The 15,696-nt window shown below is 37.9% G+C and overlaps 1 protein-coding gene across 1 annotated transcript; it reads left to right on the top strand.

Annotated features, from left to right (window-relative positions):
* Positions 1–6,030: 6,030 nt before the first annotated feature.
* On the top strand, positions 6,031–10,853 carry LOC126611332 (protein NUCLEAR FUSION DEFECTIVE 4). Its single transcript, XM_050279560.1, has 3 exons — positions 6,031–6,662; positions 8,507–9,390; positions 9,944–10,853. Exons 1-3 carry the CDS (start codon positions 6,333–6,335, stop codon positions 10,401–10,403), a joined length of 1,674 nt encoding a protein of 557 aa, XP_050135517.1. The 5' UTR covers positions 6,031–6,332; the 3' UTR covers positions 10,404–10,853.
* The last annotated feature ends 4,843 nt before the right edge of the window (positions 10,854–15,696 follow it).

The following is a 15,696-nucleotide window of genomic DNA, read 5'->3' as shown; positions in this document are numbered from 1 at the left end:
CTTCGTGAAGATGTCCTAAAGCTCCCTAGAACCTTAAAACTCGAAGAAACGGCCACGATCACGATTGCATAAACAGTGCTCAAATCTGGGATTTCTGTCTTCTTGGGTTTTCAAAGGATTCAAGTCCAACCACCACCACCATTCAACTCCTAAGCTTGCAATGAGTCCAAAAACACCACTCATGACCTCGATCTGTGATGTTTGAAAGGGTTTTGAGGGTTGTCCTTATAGGTTGTACGGAAATGGTAAGAAAATCCGAGAGAGGGTACACGTGAGTGGTGTATGTGTGTGAGGGTGTGGTCCAGCTTGTCACCAACCAAAACCAACAAAAGTCTAACTTCTAATTGAGTCCAAAAACTTAGGAACTTAACATATTGGTCCACTTCCAAAAACATGTCACACACAACACATCTCAACGTCCAAGGGTAAAATAGACATTTCACACTATCGATAAAATAATTCAGGACGGGCTGTCACAAAGTGTGTGCTCTCTGCTAGATACATGTTAAACAAAGAAGGATGTCGATCAACTGACGAGAAGGCGAGAACAACGCTAGGACGATGGGCACAGGTTATCAGTTTGTGAGTTGAGTGCGAGCAAATGAAAAGGAAATGGACTCTTAAACATACGAGTCTGTTTAGTTAACCGTTGGCTGAGAATTCTAGAAACCGCTTATCATACTGATTAATATCGGTGTGGTTCGGTTGAACCACTAGAAGTTAAAAAAAAATTAAAAAAAAAAAAAAAACTAAACCAAACCACATTGTCGGTGCAATTGGGCCGGTTCAGTCAGTTTTTTTTTTTTAAAGGAAAACTAATAAAAAGGGCTTGACTTTTAGTTGTAACGATAAAGACAAAATAAAGGGTAAAGTGAATAGTATCAGGATTGACTTTTTAGTGTAAAAATGTAGTTTTTCATTAAAGTGAACAGTACCAGGAGTTTTTCGTTAAAGTTCCCTTTTTTAAATGCTCAGTTCTAGTTAATAGGTCATTTAGATGATTAAGGATTACCTATGCATTTAATTAAATCTTTTATGAAAAAAAAAAACAATTGAATGAATTAAAAATTAAAACTTACCATTTCTGCTTCGTTAATTCTCTCTCCTTAATTAATAATTAATTGCCATCTTTAATTTCACATTCTCATCCAGTCCTCCTATAGGCTACATCAAGAACAAACTTAAAAAATAAAATTTGATGCCCGCACCACAGCAGAAAAAGAAGGGAAAATAAGAAGGGACGATGGTTTTCATTCTCCCTCCAATGCCCCCTCTGGTTTTTGGCTCTGCCTTCTTTTTCTTCTTTCTATTGCAATGCCGTTACACACAATCGTGCAACCTTAATTTGCGTGTTTTTCGGCCTCTTCACTTGGATTTCAAAAGATCTGTTATGATTATGAAATTCTTTGGTGGGATTTGCCTTTCATCTCTTAAACCTAAACCGTTGATCTTCTCCCCCAATTGCCTATAAATACTATGCCTATATTCATTTGACCTTTCACGCTTTCAACTTTCATCAATTCTTGCCATTTTGCTCTCAACCCAGAAAAATAAACCAAACTTCGAAACCCAAAAAAACCTCCAAACCTTCATCAATGGCCTCCAATACTTTCATTACCAAGCTCACCGAGGAATGTAACAAATGCCAAGACTTCATCGATCGGAATGCTATCAAAACCCTCCGATTTGAGGGTGATTCAAGCACTTCCCACCAGATTCTAGGACCACTATTTAAGGACGACATCCCAAAAATGATCACTGAAATGCTGAAAGCCCACTGCCTAAAACCCTTATTCCAAGGGTATGATTGATCGAAGTGGGAATTGACCAAACCCTAAGGGGCTTGGCCCTTGACCCCCACGACCTGGGCTGCTTGGGTCACCCGAATAGAGCCATACTTTGGCAATGAATGGAAAACTCTCGGCATCTTTGACGCCATCAAACTTTCGACCCTTGAAATCAACATGGACCAAGAGCTCCTGATGGCCACCCTAAGCTTCTGGTGTTCGGCCCCCAATACTATGGTTCTTCCTTTTGGCCCCATTGGTCCAACCGTGCTGGATATCACAGCCATACTCAGCACTTTTTCTTCTGGCCTCCATATTAATACCACTCTGTCTCGGTATCAATTTGACCTAGATTTGAAAACAGTCTTCGACGAGCGTGTCGTCTAAGTTTTAACAAAGAACGATTCAGAGGCGTTAAAAGAAGATGTGCACAAATTGCACAAAAAAATTCAACTACAACACCTTAATCAACAACTTTGTTGGCTTAGAGGATGAGGATCTCAAGAAAGGAGAGCACGAGGCCTTCTTGTTTTACTGGTACAAGAAATTCATCATTTGTACCAAGTCAAACAAGTGTTTAGCCGAAAATATGTCAGTGGCCATGTCTTAGCCCTCAGCCCGACCATCATCGCCAACCTCACTCAGTGCTTAGCCAAGGCCTCTGTTGGGAAAATCGATCCCCACCAGAACGACCCACTCTAGGTCTTTCAACTCTGGCTGCATGTCTATTTTTCCATGTTGAGGCCAAAGATCCTAAACTTTAACTCTTCTGAAGCAATGGGTCTTCAATTGGCCTCGCGCCCCATTCTTACTCACTCGACCGAAGACTTCTTCAAGTATTTCTTCGACTTTGAAGATCTGTCAGACGACGAATTTTTGGTCTGCCACCGCCAGAAATATCTGTCTTCCATCAACCTTCCCGGATATGACGTAACTCCGACCATTAGTTTGTGCGATGTTTGTATAAAATTGATGCAAAGGGCCGGGTTGGCGAATCACCTAAAGCTTATTTTTCCTTCCATTATATCGTCCCACCATAGTGATTTTATGCCGGGTAGGTTGATATCTCATTACACATTGGTGGCAGTTAAGATTGGGCATTTCTTGCACAATAAGCGGATAGTAATGGAAGGGATTTTGGCTCTCAAGTTGGATCTCAGTTGGCCTATGATAGGGTGGAATGGGTGTTATGAAGTTAGGGTTTAACGAGGCATGAGGTTATGGCTATATATCCAATTAATGGTTTCATTTCTCAAATTTTCATCATGCATGTTCTTTTAACAAGCCACTTGAAATGACAAGGACCGAGCAAATAAAGCGAGTTAGTTAATCAATTTTTTGATGAAAATTTTGTTTGGTTTTTTAGCTAAAATGATCTCTAGGATTGGTGTAGCTTCTCATTTTGGTCCCTAATCGATAGAAATGGTCATTGAGTTTGTTCACAGTAAATTATTTTGGTCATTTAGTGAAAAATTTGTCAATATCCTCATTAAGTGGAGGGATTGATTTGACAAAAATACCCTTTAAAAGGTGGTAACATAGTCGTTCACATGAAAACTTACCGACGATATTGACATTTTTCACAAATGGACCAAAATGAATTATGGTGGACAAACTCTATTTATTTTCATTGTCAATAAGTAAGAAATTATGTCAATGTTAGATTCTGTTTTGGCTAAAAAAGCCAATTTTTAGGCTTATATATGAATTAGTACAAGTAATAAAAGATCTTAATAGTCTGTACAAGTGTACACACACACACACACACACATATAAATATGTATATGTATATATGGTTTTATTAAAATATTATCAATTCCCGTTGGAAAATATTGGTTGGCTGGCACCATTGGAAAATATTGGTGCATTTTTTTACACTGAAATAAGTCTCCCAACAGCTTTCTAGAAGCCACGGGTTCTCTACATCATCGTTGTTCCATATTCTGCTCTCCACACACAGAAGAGAGAGAAAGTGAGAGAAAGAGTCAGAGGAGAGAGAAAACACAAAGGCTCTGCATTTTCTCGCGTCACTGTAGCTACGTGGGCTTTCTCTTCTTCTTCATCATCGTCATCGTCTTCTTCTTCTTTTTCTTCTTGTTTTTGTTGGGTGCTGTGAATGCAGAGGGGCTTGGTTTTCAGGAAACAGCACGAAACTTTGATCGTTTGGCTTTTTGGGGAAGATAGAAATATGGTGTTTTGGTTTGCCCAAATGAAAAGTTATGGTTTTTAAGAAAGTAGAGGTGTTTTAGGAGTATACATGGGTATTTTGGGTACAAAATTTTGATTCCTAATGGAGTGTTCTACCCGGAACTCAAATACTGCCTCTATAGAGGTAATCCAATTCCAGGCAATTCTGGAATTGAATTCCTGATATGGGTGGTCCCTACAGAAATTCTGATTCCCTAATTGCTAGTAAACGTCGGAATGGATTGGGAAATGTGCAATTCCGTTTCTCTTGATTCCAATCCCAATTGGTAAACACACCCTTAGAATTCTCATTGAGCAAAAGCCCAACACTGCATATTAAGTTAGATACTTCCCATGTCTGCATAAAAAAAATTCTCTTATTGGTCTAAAAATGGTACCTTTGCCCGTACTGTACACAAAACTGCTCACTTGGCTAAAATTTATCATATTTCTAATCTCTAATGTCTAACTTTGGGTTATCCATTTCTTTATCCTATGCCTAAATCTATTGGAATTTGAAAGTTCTTCGCCCAAACATACCTTGAATATTTAGAATGGTGTCCATTGAGAAAGTTCAAATGCTATTTGGTTCACCGTTTTATGGATTATGGATTGGAGTGCTATTGTTACAAAGCAAAATATCATTGTATATGGGAGACATTTGTTATTCAAACTTTGATGTACGTGAGGCGAAATCTTGTCTTAAGTAATATCAATTACTTTTTTCTTTTTTGGGAAAACATAATATCAAATGCTAGACTCGATCTCAAGGTTAGGTTTTTCCAACTCTTATTTGTACACATTTAGCATTGTGTTTACTTGAGAGTTTATACACGACCGAGCTACCCACATGTTTAGGATGGGCTTTTGATGTTTAGGATGGGCTTTTGCTTATATAGCCCACCCAATTTCTATACAAGTTATTATTTAATATATGTGTTAGGGCATGATGATTAATAAAAAAAAATACTTTTATGCTAAAAGAAATAGATGAGTTTTGTTCAAAAAGAAAAAAAGGTAATAGATGAGTTCTTTCTCTCCTTCACATATTTTTTAAAGAAAAAAGACCATTTTTCTATTCAGAAAATATTCCAAATCTGAGGGCAAAGCAACACAATTCAAATTGATTTGATATTCTTTATTGAAAGTAGAAGTATGACAGCAATTTGCACTAAGATGGAAGATGAATCCAAAAGTCGACAAGATTCGGTTAGACTATCAATTATCGGAGAAAATTTTCATTATGCTCAGAATAATACATCACATTTTATTATATAAGTAGAATTTTGTCTATTTTTTTTAAATTAATTTTTTTAACACAGGTATTGCTCAGAATAATACATCACATTTTATTATATAAGTAGAATTTTGTCTATTTTTTTTAAATTAATTTTTTTAACACAGGTATCTCATCTCACTTATATAGTGATACATAGTGTATCATTTCATAATCTAGGTACATAGAAAAATCTCTGTAATTTTTGCATGCATATTTCCTCCTATAACAATCATCCAAGAGGAAAATATTAGGTACATAGCACTACTATTATCATGATACAGCAACAAGTATTTAAGAATGGGTGTGCTACCCACACACCTTTTTTTTATTTCATACATACCCTCTTAATTTACGATCCTCAGATCGATTGAATTAAAAAATATCAAATGATATAAATTAATAATGATGTGTGAAAAGTAAAAAAATTGTGTAGATAGCATTCCCCTTTAAGAATAATCTCAAGATAATATTCTAAGGATCAAACTCTACAGTGGAAAGACTTGAATATTAAACAGTTTATTCTTATAAAAAAAATATAAAATTAAAAAAAAAAGAATTTTTATTATTATCTTGCTTTTTAATCCGACATTATACCTAATATTTTATTAAATCAATTTTAATTTAGTATATTCTAAGATAGTTTTAATTTAATTCGAGATAATCCGACACAATAAACACAATTGCATTAAGTGTGTAATCGATCCAAGCCAAATACCGATATTTTATGTCATATCGTAGGCGTATAGCTGATTCACCACAAAGGGCACAACATGCAGGACAAAGTATATGACGTGAAGAAAATGCAAACTACAATAATTTAGTCTTCAATGGGAACATAAAGGGCAGCCCCGCCGTCCGCCACCTGCCCTCTGGTCTATGGTCCTGTCCCCGTCATCTTTGACACTCGTTTCCCGAAACCCTACGTGATTTCTGCCACTCCATTAAACTCCAAGTTGGGAGTATGGTCGCGCTGTCAGCTCTCTCTCAACCTCTTCCAATCACACGCGGCAACGGCGTATTTTCCCACATTTCTATTGCCCTTCCTTTCTCTCTGATCCCACTGTATTAGCGATCAGAAGATGCCGAGCCCAAGTCTGAAAGCAGGAAGCCGGCCGCCGTGGGTGGGGTTGGGAGCGGCGGTTTGGGTCCAAATTGCTTCCGGAAACTCCTACAACTTCCCGCTCTATTCCCCGCTGCTGAAATCGGTGCTGGGTTTGAGTCAGCAGCAGCTCACCATTCTCGGAGTGGCCAGTGACGTTGGAGAGAGTTTGGGTTTCCTCCCTGGGATCGCCTGCAACAAGTTTCCTCCGTGGGCTGTGCTTTTGGTTGGTTGTGTGCTCTGTTTCTTGGGCTATGGCGTTATCTGGCTCGTTGTCAGCGGAACGATTGGCAGCTTCCCTTTTGTGGCGGTGAGTTGCCCACTTCATTGTATATCTCCATTTCTTTGTTTTGAATGATTTGAATTTTGAAATTGATTGTTTAACTCCAAAAGTTGAAACTTTCACTTAGGCAGCTTGTTGTTTGATGGGTTAATTGTTCTTTTAATACCAGCGATAGTCTAAACCACTCTAATCATGGAGAGGGGGAATTTCAACTCGAGTTGAATTTTGAAAGTGTTGGATGGGTTGAATTCTAAAAGTGGTTTCTTCTGAAATTCTAATTGGAAGATTTGTTCGTCTGAAATTTAATGTATTTTGAGTGTAAATTATAGGCATAATATGTTTGATCCGGGTTTGTCTGACACTACGATCTCGGTTGTCCTTAATAAGATTTTGGAGATGATTGCTTGATTGGTGTTACTTCTCAAATTTGGTACCTTTACTTTCTTCCAATTTATCTATGTTTCTCTTCGTTTATCTAGATTCTTAGGACACATGCGAAGTTACAGTAGATCATTTTGATATTCCATTTCCGTTGAACTAGTAACTCTTATTTACCAATTGTATCCGAGAATTAAAAGAAGTTCTTTAAATCAGTGATAAAAAATAGCAAGTCTGTTTTTTCGATGCATTTTAAGGAGCTAAGCAGTATAAGTGCAAACAAAACCCATCATTAACGTTAAATGCTGAAAACCTATCGAATGTCATTGCAGCTTCCTCTCCTTACCAAGAAATTCTTTATCGTAGTGTTCCTTGGAACTGTTGTCTTTCCCACTTTCACATTTTTAACAGAACTTTGCTCATTACTCTCAAGGATTGAAAACCTTAAAGATGAGAGTTCAGGTACCAAGTTGAGCCATTTTTGTATCTCATATGTGTCTATTAGTTCTGTGCATGGTCTAGGTATGAACAGGTTTACAGTGGTTTTACTTAACATGTATCATTTATAAATTCAAGCAAAGACAACTTAGAGATGGAAAGTGATTAAAAATGTAGATAGATGAGGAACCTCCAGTCCACTTTAATAACAAAAAAATTCCTAACTGAGCTCAAGACATTATGTTTAACTGATTGAAATTTCAAATTTTTGGAAGTTGTAAAGTTGTATAAGTGCTGATTACTCACAAGCAGGCTCATTTTCTAAACTGTTAGTAGTATCTCAGATCTTGGACTTTTTCAAGTCTCACTTAAGGCAAACTATAATCTCCATAGTATTCTTGTCCTCTCTTTCTGGAGCTTTCTTGTGTGATTAAATCTGAAGCCGCACAATTAACATCCTGCATGAAGATTGTACGTAGAGAAATGTTTTTTCCGAGAACAGATTGATTAGATACAATTGATCCACATGTGTTTTCAACTTCTTTTTTAGTTGAAATTGATTCATCTCCTATTGACTGCATTGTACTTCATTGTACAGGTGTTATGTTCTTGTAGCAATAAGCATTTTGTTTTCCTCGTGTGTGTGTTGGAATTGATTTACGTGGGCCTTTTCTTTTTCAGGCCTGCTTTCATCTACTTTCTGTTAATTTGTTGAAATAATTACTTCACCACTTTGCTTCTTCGTGCATTGTTGTCTCAAGCTGTTAGGGGTTACTTAAATGTTGTCTTCTGAAGTAAAGTCATACTATGGAATGTATTGCCTTTTAATACAAAAGGCATTACCCATATGTCAAATTCTATTATTATGTCAAATTCTATTATTGTCTTTATGCATTACGCAACCCCGTCCCCCTTTTATCCTTATGTTGATGTTGAATTATGCTGAAAAAAAGTAAAAATCTTACAGAAGGAAATTTTCAGAAATAAGCTAGTTAAATATATGTTTTAGTTTTCGCATTAGGACATCTAATATCTATCTTTTATTTCTATTGCAGTTATGGATCACACTTTTCATTGCGGCAAATAGCAACGCTTGGTTTGGCACAGCTGTGCTTGTAACCAACATGAGGAACTTCCCTCTCAGCAGAGGCACTGTGGCTGGCATTCTCAAAGGTTATATCGGGCTTAGTGCTGCTGTTTATACAGTATTATACAGTACGGTGCTTCAGGATTCAGCTTTGAATCTATTGTTGTTTCTTGCTCTTGGGATTCCAGTTTTGTGTTTAGCCTTGATGTACTTTATCCGGCCATGTACTCCAGCTTCTGGAGAAGATTCTTCGGAGCATGTCCATTTTCTCTTCACCATAGCTGTCAGTGTTTTGCTAGCTATTTATCTTATCACTGTCACAATAGTACAGCAGTTGGTATCTCTTAGCGATGCTATTTCCTACATTTTGGTTGCTATAATGGTTATTCTTCTACTTGCTCCCCTCGCAATTCCTGTGAAAATGACACTATTTCCTTCAAGGGCACGAGCTGAATCTTCAGACCGTCTTGCTCCAGAAGAGGGCGCGACCCAAACAGATCCTTTGTTGACACCATCCTCATCAGCTACACATCTTGGCAGTTTTCTTGAGGCTGAGTATGCTTCAGATATCGAAACACTTATTGCAATTGGGGAAGGGGCAGTGAAGAAGAAAAGGAGACCTAAGAGGGGAGAGGATTTTAAGTTTCAAGAAGCTTTTATAAAGGCTGATTTCTGGCTTCTTTGGTTTCTATATTTTCTTGGGGTCGGTTCTGGAATAACAGTACTCAATAATTTGAGCCAGATTGGGATTGCATTAGGCGCTAGTGATACGACAATACTGTTGTCTCTCTTCAGCTTTTGCAATTTTGTGGGTCGTCTGGGTTCTGGTGCTGTTTCTGAACACTTTCTCAGGTCATTTCTGACTAACTTCTGTTTAACTGTTTCTGAAACATTTTTTTTCTCTTTTTAAGTTATACAAATTTCTGTACAAGCCTGGCTTTTTAACTTCAGGTATAACTGACACCACTTCGGCAATAACAAGTCCTGTTTTTCCACTGGCCCTGATTTTAAGTTTCGACGATCTTCTAAAGTATCTTGCTAGCTTGCTTTGTTGACTTGTGTTTCTTTTAACCTTTAATCTTCTTTTTGATGGATAAATCTTTCAAACTTGGAAATTGTTGTTATTCTTTAATGCGTTTACATTCACCTTTTTCTTCCCTCTATTGTAGGGTTAGCAGATTGCAATGTTATATCAGAGTTTCTTGAACATCTTACTTTTGTGTCAAACTGTTCCAATATACTTTTGAGATTGTGACCTAGATTCTTATACTCGTAAACTATATACAGACCTTATTCTGTTTGAGAATATATGATCACATTCCACTCTCTGTTTTTAATGGACGAGTCATTCTTTTGCTTCTTTAAGGGCATAATACTAATTTGGTATAACATTTTGCCATTGCAGGACGAAAACAGTTCCTCGCACAGTGTGGATGGCATGTGCGCATGTAGTTATGCTCATATCGTTTGTTTTATATGCTCTAGCTATCAGTGGTACTCTCTATGTTGCAACTGCTCTGTTTGGTATCTGCTATGGGGCTCAGTATTCATTGATGGTTCCAACAGCCTCCGAACTTTTCGGCTTGAAAAATTTTGCCGTAATTTACAGCTTCATGGGACTTGGGAATCCTATCGGTGCAGTACTTTTCTCCGTTCTTCTTGCTGGTGATGTGTATGATGCTGAAGCTGCCAAGCAAGGAGGGTCTACATGCGTAGGTTCTGCTTGCTTTGGGCTCACATTTATAGTTTTAGCCATCGCCTGTGGACTAGGCTTCATCTTGAGTGTAATTTTGACAATTAGAGTACGACCGGTTTACCAAATGCTTTATGCTGGGGGTTCCTTCCGTCTGCCATCGAGCCACTAATGATTGGAGATCGGTGACATGAATCCATAGTTCCATACAGGTTGTGGAAAACTGTTCTGATTTCGTCATTCAGATTACTAGTGAATATCTGCGGCTTGAATGTTATATAGGTACTGCAAGTGCCGAGCTTTAAGCTATAATGTTTCACCCAAGTTGGCCTTTGTTGGTTGCGTGTTTATGGCGGATCAAGGAAGAGTCAATGGAGTCCCTTATAGGTCTCCGCGGTATTATATATGTACATTTCGAGTTTGAGGTATTACCATATATCATCTGTTATACCATCTTAGAATCGAACTCTCGCAGACATATTCCTTCACATTCTGTTATGCATCGTTTTATCTTCTTTTGGTGCTTCTCTAGCACGTGGGACAAACAATTTCGTTTTGCTAGCAATTTTAAAACCTGCTAAAGCAGAGTTGAATCTTTAATAAATATTTTCAATTGTTGAAATACTTTCATTAATTTTTAAAAATGACATTATCTGCCTTCCACACAAATTTTATCCTTTATAGAATAAAGTGACTGCCACGACGTACCACCATAAACACTAACCTTACACCATCAATGCTACTACCATCACCGTTGTTGCCACCACCACAACCATAACCGTAACCGCCACCATTGCAACCACAACCACCAACCGGCACTACCACCAGTATCACCACCATCATTGCTACCACCACCACTGCCACCATCATAATCGCAACCGCCACCATTGCCACCACAACCACCACCGCTGCCACCAGCCATACCACGAGTGTTACCTCTACACCTCAACTACCACATCCCACTGTTCGCACACCACCATACCTACACTATAACCACAACCACAGTTGCCACCATTGGCGCTACCACCTCCCCTAGTACCATTGTTACATGTGCACCCCAACCACCATATCCCACTATTAACACCACCACCATACCTCCACCATTGCTGCTACCATCGCCACCACTGTAACCACCACCTCCACCACCATTGTCCTCGCCACTATTGTCTCCCCACTCATACTGCTATGTCCATTCTGTCATTGTATACAATTATATTACTTTTACTTTAAAATTTACCAAACGCTTTTATATTGTTTTTCTTATTCACAACACTTTTAAAATACAATTAACCAAATGCTCATCTGCTTTATTTTACAGCTGATTATTCTTAAAGCATAGCAGAAGCAGTTTTAAAAAAAAAAAAACACAGCAATCTCAAATTGGGCCTAAGTGTATTTTTATTTCTAAACGTAGAAAATTTGAAATGCTTAATGAATATTTTAGAGTGTCAATAATGTCACCTTTAAAATATTATCAGTATGTTGTCGTTCTTGTATTCGAATACTAGTATTATTAAAGCGTACTTAAGTTGAGTATTTTGAGCATGTAATTTTGAGCATGTACATATTAGTTTTTGGAAGCAAAGCTATTTCAGTTGGTTGCTTTTAAGAGAGCTAGAAATTTTACCGATTTCTCTTAGACCTACTCCAACCTTTAGAGTAAAACTCAAATTTTAGGTTCTAAACTTATTCCAACTTTGCACCAACCCTTAGGGCAAATATGAGTTAAAACTCAAAACTCATTTATGGGCCAAATTTAGCCTTGGATTCCCCCTAAGTTAGTGGAGCTAGACCATCATATATGTATACTTTTTAATTTATTTTTATATTTATAAATTCATTGAATCTAACAGTTAAGATCTAATTTGATGAAATCTAATACAACAACAACAAAGCCTTTTCCCACTAAGTGGGGTCGGCTATATGAATCCTAGAACGCCATTGCGCTCGGTTCTGTATCATGTCCTCCGTTAGATCCAAGTACTCTAAGTCATTTCTTAAGGTCTCTTCCAAAGTTTTCCTAGGTCTTGCTCTACCCCTTCGGCCCTGAACCTCTGTCCCATAGTCACATCTTCGAACCGGAGCGTCAGTAGGCCTTATTTGCACATGTCCAAACCACCGTAACCGGTTTTCTCTCATCTTTCCTTCAATTTCGGCTACTCCTACTTTACCTCGGATATCCTCATTCCTAATCTTATCATTTCTCGTATGCCCACACATCCAACAAAGCATTCTCATCTCCACTACACCCATTTTATGTACATGTTAATGCTTCACCGCCCAACATTATGTGCCATACAGTATCGCCGGCCTTATTGTCATCATAAAAAAAAATTCCTTGAGATTCAGTGGCATACGGCAGTCACACAACACACCGGATACACTCTTCCACCTCATCCATCCAGCTTGTATTCTATGGTTGAGGTCTCCATCTAATTATCCGTTCTTTTGCAAGATAGATCCTAGGTAGCGAAAGCAGTCGCTCTTTGGTATTTTCTGATCTCCGATCCTCACCCCTAACTCATTTTGGCCTCCATTTACACTGAACTTGCACTCCATATATTCTGTCTTTGATCGGCTTAGGTAAAGACCTTTAGATTCCAACACTTCTCTCTAAAGGTTAAGCTTGGCATTTACCCCTTCTTGAGTTTCATCTATCAACACTATATCGTCTGCGAAAAGCATACACCAAGGAATATCATCTTGAATATATCATGTTAACTCATCCATTACCAATGCAAAAAGGTAAGGACTTAAGGATGAGCCTTGATGTAACCCTACAGTTATAGGGAAGCTTTCGGTTTGTCCTTCATGAGTTCTTACGGCAGTCTTTGCTCCATCATACATATCCTTTATAGCTTAGATATATGTTACTCGTACTCCTTTCTTCTCTAAAATCCTCCAAAGAATGTCTCTTGAGACTTTATCATACACTTTTTCCAAATCTATAAAGACCATGTGTAAATCATTTTTCCCATCTTTATATCTTTCCATCAATCTTCGTAAGAGATAGATTGTCTTCATGGTTAAGCGCCCTGGCATGAACCCAAATTGATTGTCCGAAACCCGTGTCTCTTGCCTCAATCTATGTTCAATGACTCTCTCCCAGAGCTTCATTGTATGACTTATTAACTTAATACCCCTATAGTTCATGCAATTTTGTATGTCACCCTTATTTTTGTAAATAGGCACCAAAGTGCTCTTTCGCCACTCATTTGGCATCTTCTTCGTTTTCAAAATCCTATTGAAAATGTCAGTAAGCCATGCTATACATGTCTCTCCCAAGACCTTCCACACTTCGATCGGTATATCATCTAGGCCCACTGTTTTTCTATGCTTCCTCTTTTTCAAAGCTACAACCACTTCTTCCTTCCTGATTCGGCAGTAAAATTAGTAGTTTCTACACTCTTCTGAGTTAGTTAACTCCCCCAAAGAAGTACTACTTTCATGTCCTTCATTGAAAAGATTATGAAAATAACCTCTTCATTTGTCTTTGACCGCGTTCTCTGTAGCAAGAACCTTTCCATCCTCATCCTTGATGCACCTCACTTAGTTTAGGTCCCTTGTCTTCTTTTCCCTTGCTTTAACTAGTTTATAGATATCCAACTCTGCTTCTTTGGTATCTAGTCGTTTATACATATCATCATAAGCCGCTAGCTTAGCTTCTCTCACAGCTTTCTTAGCCTCTTGCTTCGCTCTTCTATACCTTTCACTATTTTCATTGGTCTTATCCTTGTATAAGGCTTTACAACATTCCTTCTTAGCCTTCACCTTTGTTTGTAACTCCTCATTCCACCACCAAGTTTCCTTTTGGTGTGGAGCAAACACTAGACTTTTTGGAAAAAAATCTGGAATGCCACGTGTGTGGCCCGGATTTAAAGAAATGAGAGAATGGAGGAAGAGTTGAAGCCAATCAAAAAGAAGAGATAGGGAGTGACCAATAAGGAAGAAAGGAAAGGAGAGGGAGAGAAAGGAGAGAACGGGACCCCAAGTGTGAGTCACCCTTGTTTTTTTTTCACCCTCTAGGTTTTATTAGCTGATTTTTCTTATCGTTCAAGATTCGCGGCAATTCTTAGTATTGGAGATTCTTTCAAGGGTACGATTCTTAATCCACTCTACTGTACTTACTTATGCTCTAACGTCACGTGTGAAGTGGGTTCCTTCCCACTCACCAGCGCACTCTGGTAGTTAAGCACTTTTAGGTTTAAATTTATTCATATTTTTCTACATCTTCATACCTTATGGCTTCGTCACCTTCCAGGCGTCGGCCAGCATAGCTCGATTCGGAGTCCTAGTAGACATCCCAGGTCGGGGTGTGTCAGTTTGGTATCAGAGCATAAGTTGGGCAGTATTGTGTTCATCACACACGTGATGTGAGCATTCTTGGTTCTTGAGTCTAATGTTTAAATCTTACCACCTCGTCGAATACGGAAAAATATGTTAGTTGTTCCTAAGTTTTAGGCAGATTTGACGACTCGTCGATCTTTAGAATATCATTTTGGCGAGTGTCTCTAGATTATAAGCAAAGAACTTTGCTGCCAAAGAAAGGTGTGTAATTGAGACTAGTTGATAGCCCTAACATGGGGCTAATGTATCATTATTGGTGTATCGCCAGGAATTTACGGGTCAATCTCATCATTATTGTTAACCATCATTATTAAACCTTTTGAGAGTAGAAATTAAAAATAGTTTTGATTCCTTGGCGATATTCGGGAGGATACCACCATTCCACTTCTTCGTACTACATTAGTTTTCTTGAATCTTTTCGCACGAATCCTGTTTCAAACTGGTGGTCTATGTAACAAACTTTTGAAACTCAGAGTTTTCTCGTGAAGCTTGTTAAATCCATAGTAGTCTTACCAATGTATAGAACCATTTGGAATGAACTATTTTATCTGTGATTTAAAGTTAACAATTATCATCTTTGCTTGGAAATCGAATGACATTTCTCTGTGGAGAACATGTCCAAAATTTTTATCAACCTTAGAACTTCTTAAATAAACTTACTTTTTGGAACGGACTAAGTTTCTGACAGTGGCAGTAGAAGAATTTAATCAGCATCTATGAGTGCACTATAATGTATCTTTTGGTTGTACGAAAATGATATATTTACTCTTGAACACTTTCAGCTTGTCCTATTCTATTTCAGTTGGAAAATACGAGTATCGATATGGAGTTACCTTTAACCTATTAAGAAATGGTTTGAATGATTATAATCATTTGTTATATGAATGGAGTTGGGAAGTATCATTATACACTCTCAGTTCGAGGTATTTTGTATGTGTAGAGAAAGTGAAAATCAATAATCGTGATGCTGAACCAATGCTATGCTTATGTGTTGTTCAATTGATGGTAGCTTTACTTAAGTGGAAAGCAATATTCTTCCAGCCTCAAAACTTAAAGTATTGGCGATGATTTATTTTCTTAAAATGGGCATTGAAATTTCAACAACGAGACACTTGTGA

The sequence above is a fragment of the Malus sylvestris genome, chromosome 17 (assembly GCF_916048215.2).
Source record: "Malus sylvestris chromosome 17, drMalSylv7.2, whole genome shotgun sequence".
In the NCBI taxonomy this organism is placed as follows: domain Eukaryota; kingdom Viridiplantae; phylum Streptophyta; class Magnoliopsida; order Rosales; family Rosaceae; genus Malus; species Malus sylvestris.
Note: the sequence above shows the minus strand (reverse complement) of the source record. Positions and strands in the feature narration are given on the sequence as shown.